Below are 19,646 nucleotides of genomic sequence, written 5' to 3' on the forward strand. Positions count from 1 at the left end.
ATCACACACACACACACACACACACACACTATTCTTTGTGTCTTAAATGTTACATTTCAAGCAGTCCAGGAAAAGGCAACTGCCATAAAGGTAACAGATTGTTGGCTTCCATTTATAGTTTAAGAATGAGTGTAGGCAGCCTGACTGACCCAATTTTTAAATATGGAAAGCTAAACACCACTGAGTTTCAATTGGAACTTGCTCCACCTAAGCAGCCTGTAAGAAAAGCATCAATGAACACACTTTAAATTCTAAAGTCTAAAACCCTGCTTTTTCGTCCCCAGCATTTTTGCTCTACATTTTGCTCATAGACAGATGTACCCGTCAATCATATGAAAACTTATCTTAAATGACCCATCTCCCATCAGAAACATGAGGCATTTTTTAAAGAAAGGAAGTACTGCATTTAAAATACCTTCAGCGCACTTTTTTTTAAAGGTGAATTATATTGGCATAAGAATGTTGAGTTGCTAGAAATGGAGCAAAGAAAGCAAGGAAACAGGGAGGGTATTGCTGGCGTTGGACTGCAGGCAATCCTTGATTTATGACTGTAGTGAAGCCTGCCCATCACTGTCAAAAATCATGACAATTTCATGACCTTCTTTGTGGTGGTCATTAAGCTAATACTGCAGTTGTTAACCCAATTCACTATAGGGACAGTTTTACAAAAAAATAGAACAGTTTTTACTTTCAGCAAAACTGCCATAAAACACAGTCAAGTGGCTACGGGAGGCCATAAATGCACCCTGTTGCCAGCGCCTGAACTTTGGTCATGTGACCGTGGGCAACTGCCAGAATTTCAAATCTGGGTCATATGTAGCTCCAAGATAAGTCCACTGTAACTTCAAATGGTCAATAAGCAACCAGTCATAAACTGAGGACTACCCAGGATTGATTAGGGGAGACATGATTGATTAGGGAAGACATGATAGAAGTGTTCCAATATCTCAGGGGTTGCCACAAAGAAGAGGGAGTCAAACTATTCTCCAAGGCACCTGAGGGTAGAACAAGAAGCAATGGGTGGAAACTAATCAAGGAGAGAAGCAACTTAGAACCGAGGAGAAACTTCCTGACCGTTCGAACAATTAATCAGTGGAACAGCTTGCCTCCAGAAGTTGTGAATGCCCCAACACTGGAAGTCTTTAAGAAGATGTTGGATAGCCATTTGTCTGAAACGGTATAGGGTTTCCTGCCTAGGCAGGGGTTGGACTAGAAGACCTCCAAGGTCCCTTCCAACTCTGCTATTGTATTGTATTGATTATGCCATCCCATCAGGATTATTCATGTATTTTATTCATTTATTAACTTAATTTACGTTGCCATACAATCACAGGATTATTGGAAGTTCACAAAATTTGCATACATTTGTGCACGTACAAACACACACACACACACACACACACATACATACATACATTTCTGATATAAAGACACAAACGGAGATAGAGATATATAAAAAAAATACTAAGACAATTAAAATCAGATGCAATACAGTAACAGGTATTTATCTCCAAAAGCCCTCAGGGAAAGCTCTGCCTTTAGCTTTTTCCAGAAGGCAGATAGTGTTGGATTCAAATAAACACCCAACAGGAGACCAATCCTGAGGGACAACCTCATGTAATGCTTCAGTCTCCCTCTCTCCCTCATAATAGTCCTGTGCAAAATTCACAGAATATATTTTCACAATCTTGAGGTTAACTATATATAGTTAATTGTTGGTTTTATGTCTGACATTTATCAAATGCTTACTTACCTCAATCAAATGTTAACCTGCTATTACAGATTCCTAATTTCTTTCCTAGAAATGTTTAATAGTTAAATAATGACTAATTAATAGTATTTAGTACATAATTAATAATTAAATAATTAGTAATCTCTAAATTTAAAAGTCTAGACAGTTCCTTGTATTTAAAATCAGACATGGTTTAAATTATACACAGATCTCTCTATCGGAAGAAGACTTTTTGTTCTTTCCAACAATAAAAAAAGCTTCTTCTAGGGGGAAAGGGTTTTTTCCCCTTCCCAATTACTGATAAGAGCTGTAAGCATTTTTATGCAAATTAACTCTATTAACAATCATAAAATTCATTGACAGATTTCTTTAAGCAGATGACAACTTTAAAATGAACTCTTTATAGCATGGCTTGAAGCCACATATGCAATAACTTTGAAAATATGTATTAGTTACGAAAAAATACACCATATATTGAAAGTTACTTACCAGACGGATGAGGCAAGGAGGACACCTGTGGTGTTGGCAAGAAATGCAATTGGAGGTTCTGCTAGCATCAGCGAAGATAATATGGATCCACCAAAACAGTAAAGCATAGCACTAAACCAACACGCAAGCGGGCTGTCATATGCGACTTCAACTACTCCTGAAAACAAGAGAAGATACAAACAGCTCTTTATGAGGAATTTTGCTTTTCATTTGCTGCAAAAGGAGAAAAGCCACACAAACAGCTCTTTAAATTCTCTGATCGGCTTACAACACTATTAGCAATAGCACTTACACTTATATATCGCTTTACAACCCTCTGTAAGCCATTTACAGAATCAGCATATTGCCCCCCAACAATCTGGGTCCTCATTTTACCAACCTCAGAAGGATGGAAGGCTGAGTCAACCTTGAGCCAATCAGACTCGTACCCCTGGCAGCGAGCAGAGAATTAGCCTGCAATACTGCATTCTGACCATTGTGCCATAATGATCCTGCTATGCAGACCACAGCAGCATGTTCTAAGGAAAATAAGGGGTCTGAGAGGAGGAAGCTCAGGTGAAGAAGCAGAAAAAGGTACCCTTGGATGGAGAGGTTGGTAATCAAAGCCATGTGAAAGGATGTGATGGTGGAATATTAAAACCCCATAATGTGGCAGAATAGCTTAAGAAAAATGGTGGAAGATATGGTTAGATTCAATAAAGGCAGGGAGAGGTTCTGTTTTTAGAACACAACAGTCACAATAATATATATATATATATATATATATATATATATATATATATATATATATATATATATATATATATATATATATATATATATATATATATATATATATATATATATATATATATATATATATATATATATATATATATATATATATATATATAATATTTGTGCTGATAAATAAAGTAAATAAATAAAATAAATAAATAAATAAATAAAATTTATTTATCAGCACAAATAGAACACAAATATAACAAAGGCAACATTAAAAATATGGTTTTCTGCCTGGATGGTCTCCTGGAGTGAGCCGAAAGACAGACAAAGGGAAACAGTGTGTTCCCTCCCATATTTGGGCATACCAGGGGTTGTGACGCAATACATACATACATATATACATACATACATACATACATATCCAATAAAAATGGCTCATTAGCTGGTCTCACTTACAAACCAACATTTTTAATGTAGAAATTAAAGGAGTTTATAATGTGTATTAATACAAAATAGACTGATGCTAAATGCTATTTAAATGCTGCCTTCAGATTTTTGGCTGGAGTGTGATGAAGTTGAACACAATGTGGGAGATGTAGTTTACATGAATTTGATCAATGTGGTGGAATCCTTGCTTCAATTTGCTGCAATTATGATCATAATGCTACTCAGGGGGTGATGGTTGCTAAGAAGGCCAGAGATAGTCAGAATATACAAGCAACTCAAGTGTTTCTTAGGCAACTATTACTGAACAACGTGATATAGCACTGCCAGAAAGTCAGGTTGCAGGGGAAAGAAATCCAATCCCAATTTGTCCTTGAATAAAAACTAACTACTGCAGCATTTGCTGTGGAAATTAACAATAGTACAACTTAGAAGAAAGGGTTTGATAAACTCTTCATTATTTTGAACGCAGCAAAAAATTGTGAGGGGACGGACGACTAAGAAACCTGTCTATAGAAAGTATCCACGAACACCTCGATCATCTGGAGTTACAAAGAGTTTAGTCTGAAGAGCTTAGCTTTGGAGGAACACACATTATTTGATTTACTGTTCGAAGGTGTTACCTAATACATTTTGTATTCAAGAGACATAGTAACTGGAAATCTTGGAATTTTAGAATCTGAAATTATGCTGTTGTTCATAAAGACAGAACACATTGAGGGAGGAGGGCATATTCTCTTGAAGGAAAGTTTAAACAATTCATACTTGATTAATCTGAAATTTCAGAGGGAATTCCTTTGAAGAAATAATATAAATGTTTATAATTCATGTTTCCTGCTTGATATATGATTGAATCATCCGTTGATAGATTCAAAGGGATTTTTTTTAATGCGGTGATTTCAATCATCATAGTTCTTTATGGGGCAGTGGTAACTCAAATAGGGATGGGAATTGTTGGAAAGCTTTAGAGAAAAGTTTGAGTTAATTCTTTTTAAGAATGGAACCCCCCACTCAGTTTGATTTGTTTATGAATAAATTTTCTTCTTTAGATTAAACTGCTTCCAGATGTATCCTGTCTTATTGTGGCTGGGAAGTTCTCCAAGTCGATAATACAGGAAGTGATCATTTCCCCATTTATTTCTTATAGACAGGTGGGATTTTACTGATTAGGCAGAGGTAGTCCTTTTGTGGATTGGACACACACAAATGGGTTTCTTCAGACAAAACTATGTAAATTCTGTTGGATTTATGGTGAGAAGAATGACTCAGAGGAATTTCAAAATATTTATACTCTGTGATATAGTTACTGCAACTGATCAGGCTATGGCTAATCAAATCTAAAAAAGAAAAATCAGTTGGCTACATGATAGGTTGCTGAATGTGCTAAATCTACATGAGTAGATTAACATTTTCAAGGTATTTAGTTGTTGATGTTAACAATCAAGAAAAGAACACTATAAAGACAGAACTATATTGAGTACATTAAGGTAGGGAAGTTCAGTGCAGTAAAAAATTGAAATGAAGACATCTTAAAGATAAAGGTAAAGGTTCTCCTTGCACAAATGTGCTAGTCGTTCCCGACTCTAGGAGGAGGTGCTCATCTCTGTTTCAAAGCCGAAGAGCCAGCACTGTCCGAAGACGTCTCCTTGGTCATGCGGTTGGCATGACTAACCTAGTTATCTGCGGGATCGCATCCTACCCCATACATCCCTGTGACCAATCCGCTCTCACAGAGAGGGACTCCTCCGGGTACCTTCCGCTAAGCAATGCGGGCGGGCGGTGCCCAGGAGTAGGGCCTTCTCTGTGATGGGCCCAACCCTCTGGAACAACCTCCCCCTCGATATTAGAACTACCGTTGATCTCCGCTCCTTCCGCAAGAAACTCAAGACCCACCTGTTCCGACTAGCCGGCCTGGCCCATTTGTAATCATAAGTAACATCTATTACTGACCTTCCTGGATGGCTTTTTAAATTTTAAATTTTGGGGTTTTAATTGGTTTTAGATTGTTTTTAACTATTAATTAATTTGGGCTAATATACAGACTGTATGTTTACGTTGTTTGTCTGGGTTTTTGTGTTGTGCTTTGTTGTTTTTATATATGCGATGTCTGTACACCGCCCCGAGTCCCTGCGGGGAGAGGGGGCGGTTTATAAATTTAATAAACCCAAACTCAAACTCAAAGGTGCACGGAACACTGTCACCTTCCCACCAAAGGTGGTTCCTATTTTTCTACTTGCATTTTTATATGCTTTCAAACTGCTAGATTGGCAGAAGCTGGGACAATTAACGGGAGCTCACTCCATTACATGGCGCTAGGGATTCGAACCACCAAACTGCTGACCTATCTGATTGACAAGCTCAGCATCTTAGCCACTGAGTCATCTTATCTAACATCTTAGATATTAGTAAATTGAAATGGAGTGGAATAAGACACTCTCAATTAGGAGATTATGCTGTTTAATATAGATAGTACTCCATTTACAACAATTGGGACCAGAATCTCAGTCACTGAGCAAAGCGATTGTTAAGTGATGTGTCATGAGACCAATTTGTTCAACAACCACGATCCTGGCTCTCCTTACTGTGGTCCATTAGCAACTGCACAGGTCATTAAGCCTAGTGCAGGTGAGATGGTTTAGGTCTCCCAGTTATGGTGGGGCAAGGAGGGAAACCAGGCTTCTAAGTTCACTCACAAGACCCAGGCCCTTTCCCCAATGGGGAAAACAATAATATGAATGATGGTGTTTGCTAACATCTTTTGCCAGATTTGAGGTCCATTCCTCCAGCATGCTGAGAAAATCCACCATTGTGCTGAAAAAATAGGCTTTAAATCTGGCTAAATTGTTAGCAAATGTCATTGTTCTAGAAGACTTGTGAATATATTGAAATTCCATACAATAGAGATGTCTACAACCAAGATATCTTAGTAGATGATTTTCTATTTATAAAAACCTTTGAAGATGAAGTTAGATCAATTATTAGTTATTATTAAGTTGTTATCCTTGAGAAAAAGCAGCTTAACTTCCTGACCTTCTGGACAGCTGAGTAAGACTCCTAGTGACCTTATTGGAAGAAGCACAGCCAAAATTTCCCCGCCCCTTTGGGACACTCTACAGGTTGGGAATAGGATCAAAATACTTCCATGTCCATACTTATAAACTGTGCAAACTCCAAAGCAAAATTTGCTGCAATTTAAGAGCACAATCCCAAGTGCCATTTTAGAGTAGCTGAAATATTTTTTTGCATTTTGGAAAGAAATTACTACTCTGGATTAAAATTCAGAAATGTACAGGTGTATTCCCTCTCAGACTTTGAATTGTCTACTTATGTAATGAAAAGACTGATCAGTATAATCCCATGTCAACATTGATCTGTTACTTTTACATATCTATTCTATATATATGCATATGTTTTGTCTCATTGGGATTTTGTTCTTTTTTGGTTGTCGTATTTTACACACACACACACACACACACATCCTACATGAGCTAGTGCAGTATAGTAGTAGTTAAGGTAAAGAGTTAGAAGACAGGAGACTATTAATTCTAGATTTATTTTAGATCTGGAAATCACCTGGGCAACTTTGGCAGTCATATTTAGTTAAGACTAAAAAGTCAAAAATCCTCTATTTACAATTAGTACTGGCCACTATGATAGATTATGGTCCACAACTTCAATGAATCTTGAATGAAGGTTGTTCTATCATTTGATTGAGGTGATGGATTTTATACACATCCAGCGTTGTTTTAAATAAATTATAGTAATATGAATAATTTAAACATGAAGAAATTGCATACAAGATTCCACAGAAACTAGCATGTTACTACACATGTGAGAATTTATAACTCCCAATAATCCCAGCAATTGCCATAATGGCTGGGAAAACCAAGAGTTGCAATCCATGCAGCTGAATGTTTTACAGGGAAAAACAACTTGTTTTCTAACAACTTGTTTTTTAGTAACTTTCAATGCATTAATGATGCTTATTTCATTTAACTGTTTCTCTTCCATTATAAAGTTAGCTAAGAGCCACTAAATTGGCTCACAATCAAGATCAATCTGCAATAAAAACAAAAGAAATAATGGAATAAATTATTCTTACTCTGTTAACAAATAATAATAATACCTTCAAGGCTTTTCAAAAATTACAAAATATAATTTATCAAAAACAGCCAAAAAGCTAGCTAGTTCTTACCCTGTGTGTAAATTGTGAAATTCTGTTGAATCCCAATGCTTTAGCTGTCTATGAAATGTAAGGAACTTGAATGTTTGAATGTTTCATAGAGACAAAACCAACAGTTCAATATTATTATTTTTAAATTGCAAAAACAAAATTGAATAATATGCACAAAATCTGCATAAGTACATTTGCCTATTACAAAATCAACATCTTGTACAAAAATGTCTTATTTAAATAAATATCATATATGATTTATTGTATGATTTTAAAATCTGGTTGATTCAGCAAAAAAACATCTTTTTAAAAATGTGATTGTCAGCCTTTTATGCTGGAGATGTAGTACATAGCAGGAATATTAGTGCAAATGCTCTTGACATCTCTCCTATATTATCTTGAGATAATAATAATCAGGTTCTTTACTGATTTTTATTATTATTGGTAAACCAGGTCACTGAGATGATATTATAGTTTAGAGAACTTAATGTTGCAAAATTATTTTTCTAAAAACTGAAAAATTTATATTTATGAAAAGCTTTAGATATTGTGCCTGGGCACCCCTTTCTTAAAAGCCCCTAAATGCAGAGAAATAAAACTACATTTGCATTTTTGCAATTTATTAGGGATGGATCTCTACCAACTGCCAATAAATTTATGTGTAACAGTGCTGGGATGGCTTCCAGAGAGACAGTTTTTATCCTTTCTTTCTAAAATAATTTTCTATTAATTTGGAAAAAGCAATGTTAGAAAATGAAACAGAAGATAGAAGTGTACTGTTCCCTTGCAAAATTTTGTACATGCCATTGGGCAACTTGGGAGCACTTTAGAACCTGAAATGGAGAGGCCACTGAACATTATTTTACACAATAATTACATTAGCATAAAAACAGCATCCACAACAGATGGCAAGTCCTGAATCTTTAAAATTCAGTTTCTATTTTATTGCTCAGATAGCTTAGTGCCCACATCAGAACTGTATTCATAAAACTAAGAACTGTAATTTTTAAAGATTTTTTTAATCCCGCCTTCATTTTTATAACTAACTCAAGGTAGTGAACATACTTAATACTTTTCCTCCTCCTATTTTCTACACAACAACAACCCTGTGAATGTGAGTTGGGCTGAGAGAGAATGACTGGCCCAAAATCATCCAGCTGGCTTTCATGCCTAAGATGGACATTAAAATGTCACATTAGTATTATAAGTTTAAGTCACTAGTAAAACAATTGTTACTTTTTATATCCTTGCAACCTTAGATATTATAGTTTTAAATTTTAAAATAAAAATAATAGGTAGTGAAATAGAAATAATTGATCTTTTTTGCTGTATTTTTCAATTCTATATGTGATAGGGTCGATATCTTTAAGAACATTTTACTTACTTGTTAGGTTTAAACATAGCAAACCCTAACCCAGATAATCATTTCTGAAAATCAGCTCTCTTCCGATCAGAAGTTCGAACTTCAGTGGGAGGCGGGGAGGAAGAACATTATATATAGCAATCTGAACCCATCACTCCCAAATATTCTCATATCCCTGCTAACACTAGACACACAAACAACCCCCAATTCTTATGTTTTTATTTATCTGATCACATCAGATTCCACTTTCCAAATATTGTCTTTGAAAGAAGTGTCACTCATGTTAAAATGAGCAAGCTCACAATCTCAAATGAAAAATGGAATGGAAGAGGGGGAAAAGAATACGCTCAGTTGTTCAAAACAACAAAAGGTATTATGGTAGATAGATAGATAGATAGATAGATGGATGGATGGATGGATGCATGCATGCATGGATGCATGCATGGATTGTGTGTGTGTGTGTGTGTTCATTTCTCTTTTCATGATCTGTGGTGGCATTTTTCTCACCTAAATTTACTCTGATTTTATAGCTGAACTTTGAGCTCCAGTCCATAATGACAAGCAGTGAGTCACTAAAGGTTCCCAACTTAGGTGGCCAAGGGACAGAAACAGGAATAGGATAGATCATTTCAAGAGAAGCAAACTCAATTTAGATAGATTATAACAGAAGACTGGTGTATATTTGTGTACACGCACTATTGCACTATCGATTTACATTTTGTTTAGTGACCGTTTTAAGTTACAATGGCATTGAAAAAAGTGACTTATGACCGTTTTTCACACTTAACGACTGTTGCAGCATCTGCATGCTCATGTGAGTAAAAATTTGGACTTTTGGCAACTGGCTCGTATTTATGACGGTTGCAGGCTCCTGGGATCACGTGGACACCTTCTGCGACTTTCTGACAAGGAAAGTCAACGGAGAAGCCAGATTCACTTAACAGTCATGTTACTAATTTAAGAACTGTGGCAAAAAAGGTCGTAAAATGGGGCAAAATTCACTTAACAAATGTCTCGCTTAACAAATAAATTTTGGGCACAATTGTGGTGATAAGCCAAGACTATCTATATTATAGTAGTGCTGACAACCAAATTCCAAGAATCTTTGGTCTTTCCTAAATATTGCAATTTCTGCCTTGTTTCCCCTTCTACAAGAGAACATGTATTTATTTAATTTAATAAACAAATTTACATACTGCTCAAGTTAGACATAGATGATTCCAAGTAGCTTACATCATTTAAAAATTCATTACATAATAAAACCTATTAACCACCACAACCCAGCCCATGGCAGCAACAACACAACAAATCACTCAGTTCCATCTTTGTTCACAAAACGTTTTTAGGGCCCTTCCAAAATGCAACAAGGTGGGGGCCAACTGTACCTGGGTGGGGGGTGCACATATGCATCCAGAACAATACAGCTAGTTTTCGACTTACAATTGTTTGTTTAGACACTGAAAAAAGTGACATGACCAATTTTTACACTTATGACCGTTGAAGCCACCCCCATGATCAAAATTCAAAAGCTTGGCAACTGACTCATATTTATGACGGTTGCAGTGTCCTGTGGTCATGTAAATCACCTTTTGCCATCTACTGACAAGCAGTCAATGGGGAAGCCAGATTTGCTTAACAACGGTGTTACTAACTTAACAACTACAGTGATTTGCTGAACAGCTGTGGCAAGAGAGCTGTGGTAAAATGGGACAAATTCAATTAACAACTGTCTCGCTTAACAACAGAAATGTTGGGCTTAATTGTGGTCCTAAGCTGAGGACTTGAGACTGTAAAGGAAAACAAAAATGAGTCAAATCAGAGCAAATATATTTACTTGTTTTACAGATGAAGCAGGCAAATGTATGGCTATTCATATGAAATAACTCCCTTAAGTTTGCTGTCTTCTGATATTAGTTACCTCGTCATTCTGCTAAAAAAATGAAGCTAATACTCTGCATGCATTAAAAATAGAAAATTATCTCATAGATTAGTTCCTAGTGGATGTTACATAAAAAGAACTCTACTGGGTTGGCCAAAGATCTCTCTTGCCCAATATTCTGCTTCTAAAAGGAGCACCAAGTACCTCTGGTAAGCCATTTACTTTATACTGAACTTACACAAGTTAATTTCCACCTAACACTTTTGGCTAATGGTTGTAGAACTTCTAACCCTTCCTTTTTAAAAACATTCAAATAAACAGTTAATACTTTGCAAAATCTATGTGAAGTTTTGTTATCAAGAAAACATGACATTGTACAATAAAATAAAATCCTTCCAGCTAAGCCACTGACAAGACATTAAAAAAAAATTTCCCATCAAATGTGTATGGCATTATCTGTGATCCAAATATTACTGAGATCCTTTCAACATCAAAAACTTTTATTTTCTGAAGCTGTTGATCCCTTTTAAAAAATTGAGTACGGTATTAATGCACTTTATAAAGAATGTTTTATTAGAATTATAATTTGAATCTTTGTAAAACTGCAAAAGTTTCGGAATACCCAAAGGGGGGTTTCTACGTAATTGTTCATCAAGAAATCTCATGGAGTTCAATTTCATACATTTCATTTTGCTGGGTAGAGGTAAACATAGCCATTTGTGTCAATCCTAATAAGCAATCTTTCATATATCCAAAATAGGAAGTTTAATTTTATCTGGAAAATGTGTTATAACCTAAGCTTCAGCATAAGCTAGTAGTCTCCATATGAAACAAGGGTGAGTTGTAAGCCCTTTGGTCGCACTTTAGGAATGCTTGTTGACTCTGAACATGCTCAGGAGCTGTGGTTGCTCCTTCCGGAATCCCTAGGACTAAAACCAAGTTTTGTACTCTGGACCTCGGCCTACTTACTCACTCACCCCGCTGCTCCTTCAGAGACATGATGGAAGCGGTGTAATGCGCTAAATCAAAGAAGGGAAACATGGGCAAACGAGCGAAGCGCAGCGGCAAATCCCCCAAGAGCTCCATCGCGACAGGTCCTGATGCGCATGCGCCAATCCTGCCAAGCGGCGAGCGAAAAAGCCGAGGTAATAAGAATTGCACGGGAAGGGGACAGGACCAATTTCAAATAAGGCGGGGTTAGAGGGGACTCTAACGCCCTCCCCGTTCTTTCACGGCCTATAGCCGCGCGGGAGAATGTGGCTATGGAAAATTAAAACTCCGCCCAATCTTCGCTCTTAGGCCAAACCGCTCTCCGAAGGGAGGGCGGAAGAAAGAAACTCGCGCCCACGAGCCGAGGAATGGTTCGGCTCGAATCTAACGTCAACCAGGACTAAAAGGCTATTGGCTGAGCTTTGTAAGGCGGGCCGAAAACACAGAATTGTGGAGGGGTAGTGGTTTGTCGGTAGCAGAAGCGCACATTTTGGGCTGTGCTACAGTAATCGGTGGAAGCGCGTCTCCTTGAGATCCCTGAGAAGCAACAACAGTAGTTACTAACCGCCGGGTGTAGGTTCAGCCTATCACCGTCTTTGAAATTAAGTGAATATCGAAAATTCTAGATAAAGACTGCGAAAGTTGTAATAATAACCGTACTTAACACTATATAAGAGGGACGCAGTGGCTAAGACGCTGACCTTGTCTATCAGAAAGGTCGGCAGTTCGAATCCCTAGCACCGTAACGCAGTGAGCTCCAGTTACTTGTCCCAGCTTCTGCCAACCTAGCAGTTAGAAAGCATGTAAAAAATGCAAGTAGAAAAATATGGACCACTTTGGTGGGAAGGTAACAGCGTTCCATGCGCCTTTGGCTTTAGTCATGTCCACTTTGAACCAGATGAGCACCGCCACCTAGAGTTGGGAACGACTAGCACATGTGTGAGGGCAACCTTTACCTTTAACACTATATAAAAAGGTCCCTCCCTATACAGGGCATTATAGACTTCTATCAACCTATTTTCCAAAGCACCAGAAGGCAAGACAAGAAACAATGAACAGAAACTAATCAAAGAGAGAACCTAGAACTAAGGAGAAATTTCCTAACAGTGAGAACCATAAACGGTTGGAACTGCTTGCCTTCAGAAGCTGTGGATGCTCCATCACTGGAGGCTTTTAAGAAACGACCGGACAACCACTTGCCTGGAATGGTATGGGGGTCTCCTGCTTGCACAGTGGGGGGGGGGGGTTACACTAGATGACTTCAAGGTCCCTTTCCAACTCTGTTACAGGCAGTCCTCGAGCTACGACCACAACTGAGCCCAAAATTTATGTTGCTAAGTGAAACATTTGTTTTGCCCCATTTTACAACTTTTCTCGCCACATTTGTTAAGTGAATCATTGCAGCTGTTAAATTAGTAACACAGTTGTTCAGTGAATCTGGCTCCCCCATTGACTTTGCTTGGGAGAAGGTCGCAAAAGCTGATCAAATGACCCCCAGGCAACTGTCATAGATATGAGATAGTTGTCAAGCATCTGGATTTTAATCAGGTGACAGTGGGGTTGCTGTGAAAAACAATCATAAATAACTTTTTTCAGTGATGTAACTTTGGTCACTAAATGATCTGTTGTAAGCCGAGGACTACCTGAACTAGTTTGATGCCTTTTGGAGATTCTGGGCTACAAATCACAGACAATTGATATCTGTCCCGGTATTTTCAGTGCAGTGCATAAAGGTTCATTCTGCTCTGCAAAGTGCTACTTGCGTCCAGACAGACTCTTTTTCCAAGACACATCAGAGCATTGAATAAAGTCATTATTTTAGTGACTTTGAATTAGTGTTGCCTTTTGGCAACTGCCTGAACAAGTCCCTGCAGGATTTTTTAAGCAAAATATCTGAAGGCAGTGGTTTGCCACTGCCTCCTTCCTAGGGCTGAGAGAGGAACTGGAGCGAGGTTACCCAGCTGGCTTTTTGTTTAAGATAGGACTAGAATTCAGGGTTTTTAGCTTGGAACTTCGACTACTTATTTATTTATTTAGTTAGTTTGTCAAGCATGTAAAAGATAATGGCTATAAGTATAAACCTAAGTATGAGCACAGTAAATGAGTACAAATAACTACTATACTAGTTTTGTGCCTAAAGCAGAACTTGAACTCAGTGCTAGACTTAGCCTGGTGTTTCAACCACAAGTTCAAAATGGCTCTCATGAATAAAGGGCTAAGTGCCTAAAATGTGATGTGCAAACCAACTCTCACCATGCTGGCTCAAATACAAGCTGCCTGGTAGAGCTTTCACCTAGTTAGAAGCTGGCTAGCTGAAACAACAAGGAGGATGTGCTACACTTCTTTATTCCTTCAGAAGCCCCCTTTTACTCAGTTTTTCAAACACAATAGCTATTAGCTGGAAATAGCCCTAGCTTTATAAAAAAATGTATTCATAACTGAGCTCTCAGACTACAAATAGAGCATAAAAATAGATCATTATAAATGATACCTCACCTTTATTTTTGTCGCTTCAGTAATACTGTATTGTGTATACACTGAACCCCTAATCAGAAACAAGGTGTATGTAGGTACAACATAATTTATTGTCGAAATGAACAATTGAAATTTAGAATCTGAGTGCTTCCAGAACAATCTCTTAAAATGCTTAAATAGCAGTTGGCAATAGCATAATAACCTTTTGTATACATATATTTAAATTTCTATTTCTACATAAAAAATGAAACTACTTTAGGATATGAAATCTAATAAAATATTGTCAATGACCTAAATAATCATTAACGTAGAAAATACTGCAAGTCAAATGTTACGTTTGTAATTAGAGGAGATTCTCTTAATTTTCATGAGCACTGATTATAGGTCATTTGAAAGATTCCTCTGTAATCAGTTTGATTAATTATAGTTATTTTTACCCACCAATGTTAAACAGGATTCTTTATTTCCCCTTCTGTTGGATAAGTTGCGATGCCAGCCCAACCCATAACTCAAAAGTATATCTTGAATAATTATGTGAGACATTAAATTTGTAGACATCATTTTATAAAAGCATAAAATCATGTTCTTTGCAGTTCTACTTGATATCCACTGAGTGGCAATAGATGTACACATAGGAAATAAAAATCAAATTATGTCTGACTTTTGCTCACAGATGGAGCAAGCTGACACAGAAGATCAAAAAGAAGAAAGATATGGACTTTGCCAGCTCGAGATCAGATATGGACTACACTTTATCCTAGCAATGGAGATAAGATGGTAACTTGCTCATAGTATATCCCTGGGCAATATACATGTTTTAATTAGCTCAACCAAAAGTTTTCATTTGAATGTAAAAACAGGTGTGCTGGATCAATCCAAGGACCATCTTATTTAAGCATTTTGTTGCTCACAGAAGCAAACCAAATGCCTATGTGGTACTCACAAGTAGGAGGTTAGAAGCTACCTTTCTCCTGCATTCCTGAATCTAAATACCTGCTGCCCCAATCTGAAGATGAGTTGAGTCTTCAGGACGTAACCCTGAGTAGATATGATTTCTATGAATAATCTATTTTAAAAATTCCCCTTTAAATCTATCCAGATGAATAGCCAATACCATGTCTTGAGGTGATGAATTCTTAAGAGTTGTTGTGCACCATATGCATAATTTTACCTGTTTTAGATCTTATTCCAATCAGCTTCATTGGAAGGCTCCTGGAATTAATGTTTCAAAATACAACAAGATGTTTCTTTCTCCATTTCTCCATGCCACATGTGATATTACACAAATCAATGGAGTTTGTGCCAGCAGTTGTCTTTTTTTTTAAGTTGAATCCCAAATACTCAGTTTCTATTGGAAGAGCTATGTTTGGTTCCTCTAATTTTGATGCCCTTATTGTACTTTCTCCAACTATGTTACATACCGTACTTGTTTTTTCAAATGTGGTAGCCAGAACTGTATACAATGTTCCAGATGCAATGTACATTGTATAAGGAATTACAACTTTGATTGTTTTGTTTTGAGTCCGTTTCTTAATTATTATACTAGTATTAAAAAAAGAGAATGAATGAATGAATTCTGGCATAAAATTTGTCATTTTCACAGTTTCCAGCTATGGATGGAATCACATTCCATATCATACCTACTACAGCTCCACGGTTCCCTCCTTCATGTTAATCCCATCATTGTACAGGTAGTTCTTGACTTACAATAGTTCATTTGATAACTATTCAAAGCGACAACAGCACTGAAAATAGTGACTTATGATCATTTTTCACAGTTACAACCTTTGCAGCATCCCCATGATCATGTGATCAAAATTCAAATGCTTGGCAACTGGTTCATATTTAAAACCGTTGGTGTGTCCTTGGGTCATGTTATCAACTTTTGTGACCTCCTGACAAGCAAAGTCAATGGGGGAGTCAAATTCACTTAACAGTCATATTACTAACTTAACAACTGTTGTGGTTAGCAAGAAAGATGATAAAATTGGGCAGAACTCACTTAACAAAGGTCTCACTTAATGACAGAAATTTGGGGCTCAATTGTCGTAAGCTAAGGACTACCTGTATATGTAAATGTAGGATGTTTTGCCCTGGTGTACAGATTTAAATTGGATCATGTTTGCAATTTGGTTTAAACATTCAATTTAAAGAGAATCATTAGAAATTTTTCTGTTTGTAACTTTTATTTCCTTTAGTAATCATTCTCCTTCTGATAGATTTACTTTAGTTTCTTGTAATTCAGCCATCAATCTTTTGTCTAGGTTGTTCCAGTTCTATTTTAGCATCCAACTGTTCTTTTTGTTTATTACAATCTCTTTTTTTGTTGTTCTGCAGTTTATTAAATTAAAAGGCTCTTACAATAGTATGTGAATGTATATGTTTATGTATATGTATACATATGAGAGCAGTTTGGTTTAGGCACCAGACTAGAAACCAAGATACCATGAAATATTCTTCCACCATAGGCATGAAAGCAGGCTGGGTGACTTTGGGCCAGTCACTCTCTCTCTGCCCAACTCACCTCACAGCTTTATTGCTGTGGAAAAATAGAAGGAGAAAAGAGTATGAGTTATATTAGCTGCCTTGAGTTATTTATCAAAATAATAGAGGAAAACTAAATAAAATTTAAATAAGTTGTATGTGTCAACTTCTAAAGCGTTGCCATGACTATTATCAGGTTGGCATTCGAGGAAGGATTCCATGCATACCTTCGGCCAGAGTTGGATCTCTGTGAAGTTCTTGGGAACTTCACAGAATGTATATATACAGTAAGCTTCAGGAGCCCTTTATTGTCAGTTATGTTTGAAAATAATTGGAAGAACAAATAAAACTGATACTGTTCTTGCTGTTAATATCATCTGCCTCACCAAGGAGAAAATGTAGATGAAACATTCAGTATTCCTACACAAAATCCCACCAAAACTCACAAGACATTGTGATTTCATAAGATGTCAGCCTTAGTGGATGGGGAAAGTTGCCATCTTCCCTTTATCTCAATGAGAAACGTGTGAACATCTTTAAGGAAGATTGAATGTTCAATCTGGTTTTGGGTCCAGACTGATACACATGCTGAGAGTTGACAAGGATTAAACTTCTCATTATTTTTATGCTAAGGAAAGGGGGGGAAATGTGCAAACAGGAAACAATGTTAACATTATGCCTCCCACATCCCACCATGAACTGACCATCACATCTTCCCTACATAATTGAACTCTGGCCTGTTTGGAACAATCTCAATATCGTCAGAGGCTTTGTCTTTCAAGACAGAAGTTGCTTCCTTGTTAACAGCACATTGTCCTCCCTTGCCACCACCATCTTCTACCTATGCCTGGTGTGGGGCACTATCTACAGATCCCAATGCAGTCTTTGGGATCATGAAGTCCAAATTAACATAATCAGATTAACTGCATGGAGCCATACATTTGAAAAGAACAAGGGGAGGAGTGGAAGAAACAAAAGGAAAAAAGTATCTCAACAAAGGGAAACCCTAAGGAGGACAGAAAGGGTTTATTGCTGTTAGGCTGCAGTGTTGAATGCTTTGCACCTGCATGGTGAACAAGTCCTCTTCTAACGAAGGACCCTTAGATGGTATTAAAACATGGGAGGGAGGGAAAGAAAAGAAAAACAGGCTGAATGCAAGAGGGACTGAATGAATCAGCCTGCATCCCATTAATTGATTTATCGGGATAGAAAATGTGCAAATGGCTGTCAGTGGTAAAACGGCCGTGTGATTTCTACTCAGCATGGAGAGGAGATCAGCCAAGTAATCTGGTCTATTGAGATAAGAGTTTCGGAGCCTCTGCAACAGAGTGATAAGAAATGCCAAAATCCCAGTAGACATTTAGAGCTGCATTTTTTGGCATTATTTTTTCAAATGCAGCTGAAATACCGTAATTCTTCTATTTATAATTATAATCATTTTTATTCATTGAGGAATAACACAACATCAAGAACAGCAAAACTAGACTGGACTAGAAGACCTCCAAGGTCCCTTCCAACTCTGTTATTCTATAAATATTCTAAAAAAGAAATCCATTTTAAAATTGGTGTTATTCAAAAATTAAAGTCCCAGCCAGGAACTTAGAAATTATCCAAATAAAATCATAAGACAGGACAAAATCATTCCTTCTTCTTCCCTGCTCTTTCTTTTCCTTGCTTCTTTTTGTAACTTAAAAATAAACAGCTAGTATGCCAAAGAAAGAGGAGTACTACAGAGGCAAACTGGCCTGCTTCAGGCAACACATGCTAGGAGGTTAATAAAAAGAGCAGGTTCTTTTTTGAATTATACCAAAAAGATTTCTGGTGTCAAATATATTTGGAGAGTTTCTGCAAAATAGCTCTAGTTACTTGCTAATTTTGGAATGATTGTCTTAACCTCACTTGAAAAGTCGAATAGCGTTATTACTAGAAACTTCTGCATTTAAGTTTACTTTGATTCTTCTATACCTCCACTAGATAATATGCAGAAAAAAATCATGGTAAGCTATCATGCAGCAAAGCAAAGCTCCAACCTCTAGAATCGCCTGTATGCCCAAGAAGACCTTTGAACTCATGTAGGCATCAGAGGTTCTTACAAGATCCAATAAAACAAACAAACAAGATAAAGGTGATGAGTGGCTGCAGAAAACAAAACAAAGATACGGGGGGGAATGGTCGAAAACATGCTAAAGAGCAGATGAAACTGTTAGAGGAACATTTCTGCATTTTATTTGGATAATTGGCTATGGCACCATTTTGTAAATAAGCAAAAAGGTTAGCAAAAAGATACTTTCCCTTGTAGTATATAAATTTAGAAAAGTGGGCATGCTCAGAATACCATGGGTGAAATAATGTCACCTAATGGGTCCCAGGAAGTGTACCTTGGCTTTTTGCAAGGCTCTGAAGATTGGCTCTTTCCCCAGGAAGCAGGGGTTGGAATGTTAATAATAGGGGCTTTGGTGTGGATGTATGATATTGATTTTGGGCTTTTACTGAGCTTCAGTGTGGTTTTATTTGGGGTTTATGCATTTATTTTGTTTTGATGGAAAACCTTGTTTTTATTTTGCCCATTGCTCAGAGTTTCTTGGATAGATGGGCAAGTGTGTGGGTGCGTGTGTGTGTGAGAGAGAGAGATAGAGAGAGAGAGATAAATAAATAAAACCTAGTTATCCATTATGTGAGACCACCAGGAATAGATTTCCAATATTTCAGATTTGCTTCCAAGCCTCTAAAATTGCCTGCCCCCATATATTATGGAGTAAGAGAGCTGAATAGATTGTATTAAAATGGAATGGATTGTATTTCTGCGGCATTTGTTCTATCTTGGTGGTTATGCAGACTGCAATATCTACCACTTCCACTATTTCATAGTCTCACAGCACAGCCTAGGGAGAAA

General features: G+C 37.1%; 1 protein-coding gene and 1 long non-coding RNA gene across 2 annotated transcripts in view; one reads left to right on the forward strand and one right to left on the reverse strand.

Moving 5' to 3' along the window:
- TMEM38B (transmembrane protein 38B) overlaps positions 1-11,975 on the reverse strand; it is a 42,016-nt gene extending 30,041 nt beyond the window's left edge. The window contains exons 1-2 of the mRNA XM_081944074.1: positions 11,782-11,975; positions 2,222-2,378 (exon numbers count right to left, since the gene is read on the reverse strand). Coding sequence (XP_081800200.1) covers positions 2,222-2,378; positions 11,782-11,890 — 266 coding nt within the window. The 5' untranslated portion in view covers positions 11,891-11,975. The remainder of the gene's footprint in view (positions 1-2,221; positions 2,379-11,781) is intronic.
- The window catches only part of LOC309387537, a 482,764-nt gene that overhangs the window by 132,556 nt on the left and 330,562 nt on the right, over positions 1-19,646 (forward strand). The window lies entirely within an intron of this gene.

Source organism: Natrix helvetica (genome assembly GCF_964273705.1).
Source record: "Natrix helvetica genome assembly, chromosome: 2".
NCBI lineage: Eukaryota > Metazoa > Chordata > Lepidosauria > Squamata > Natricidae > Natrix > Natrix helvetica.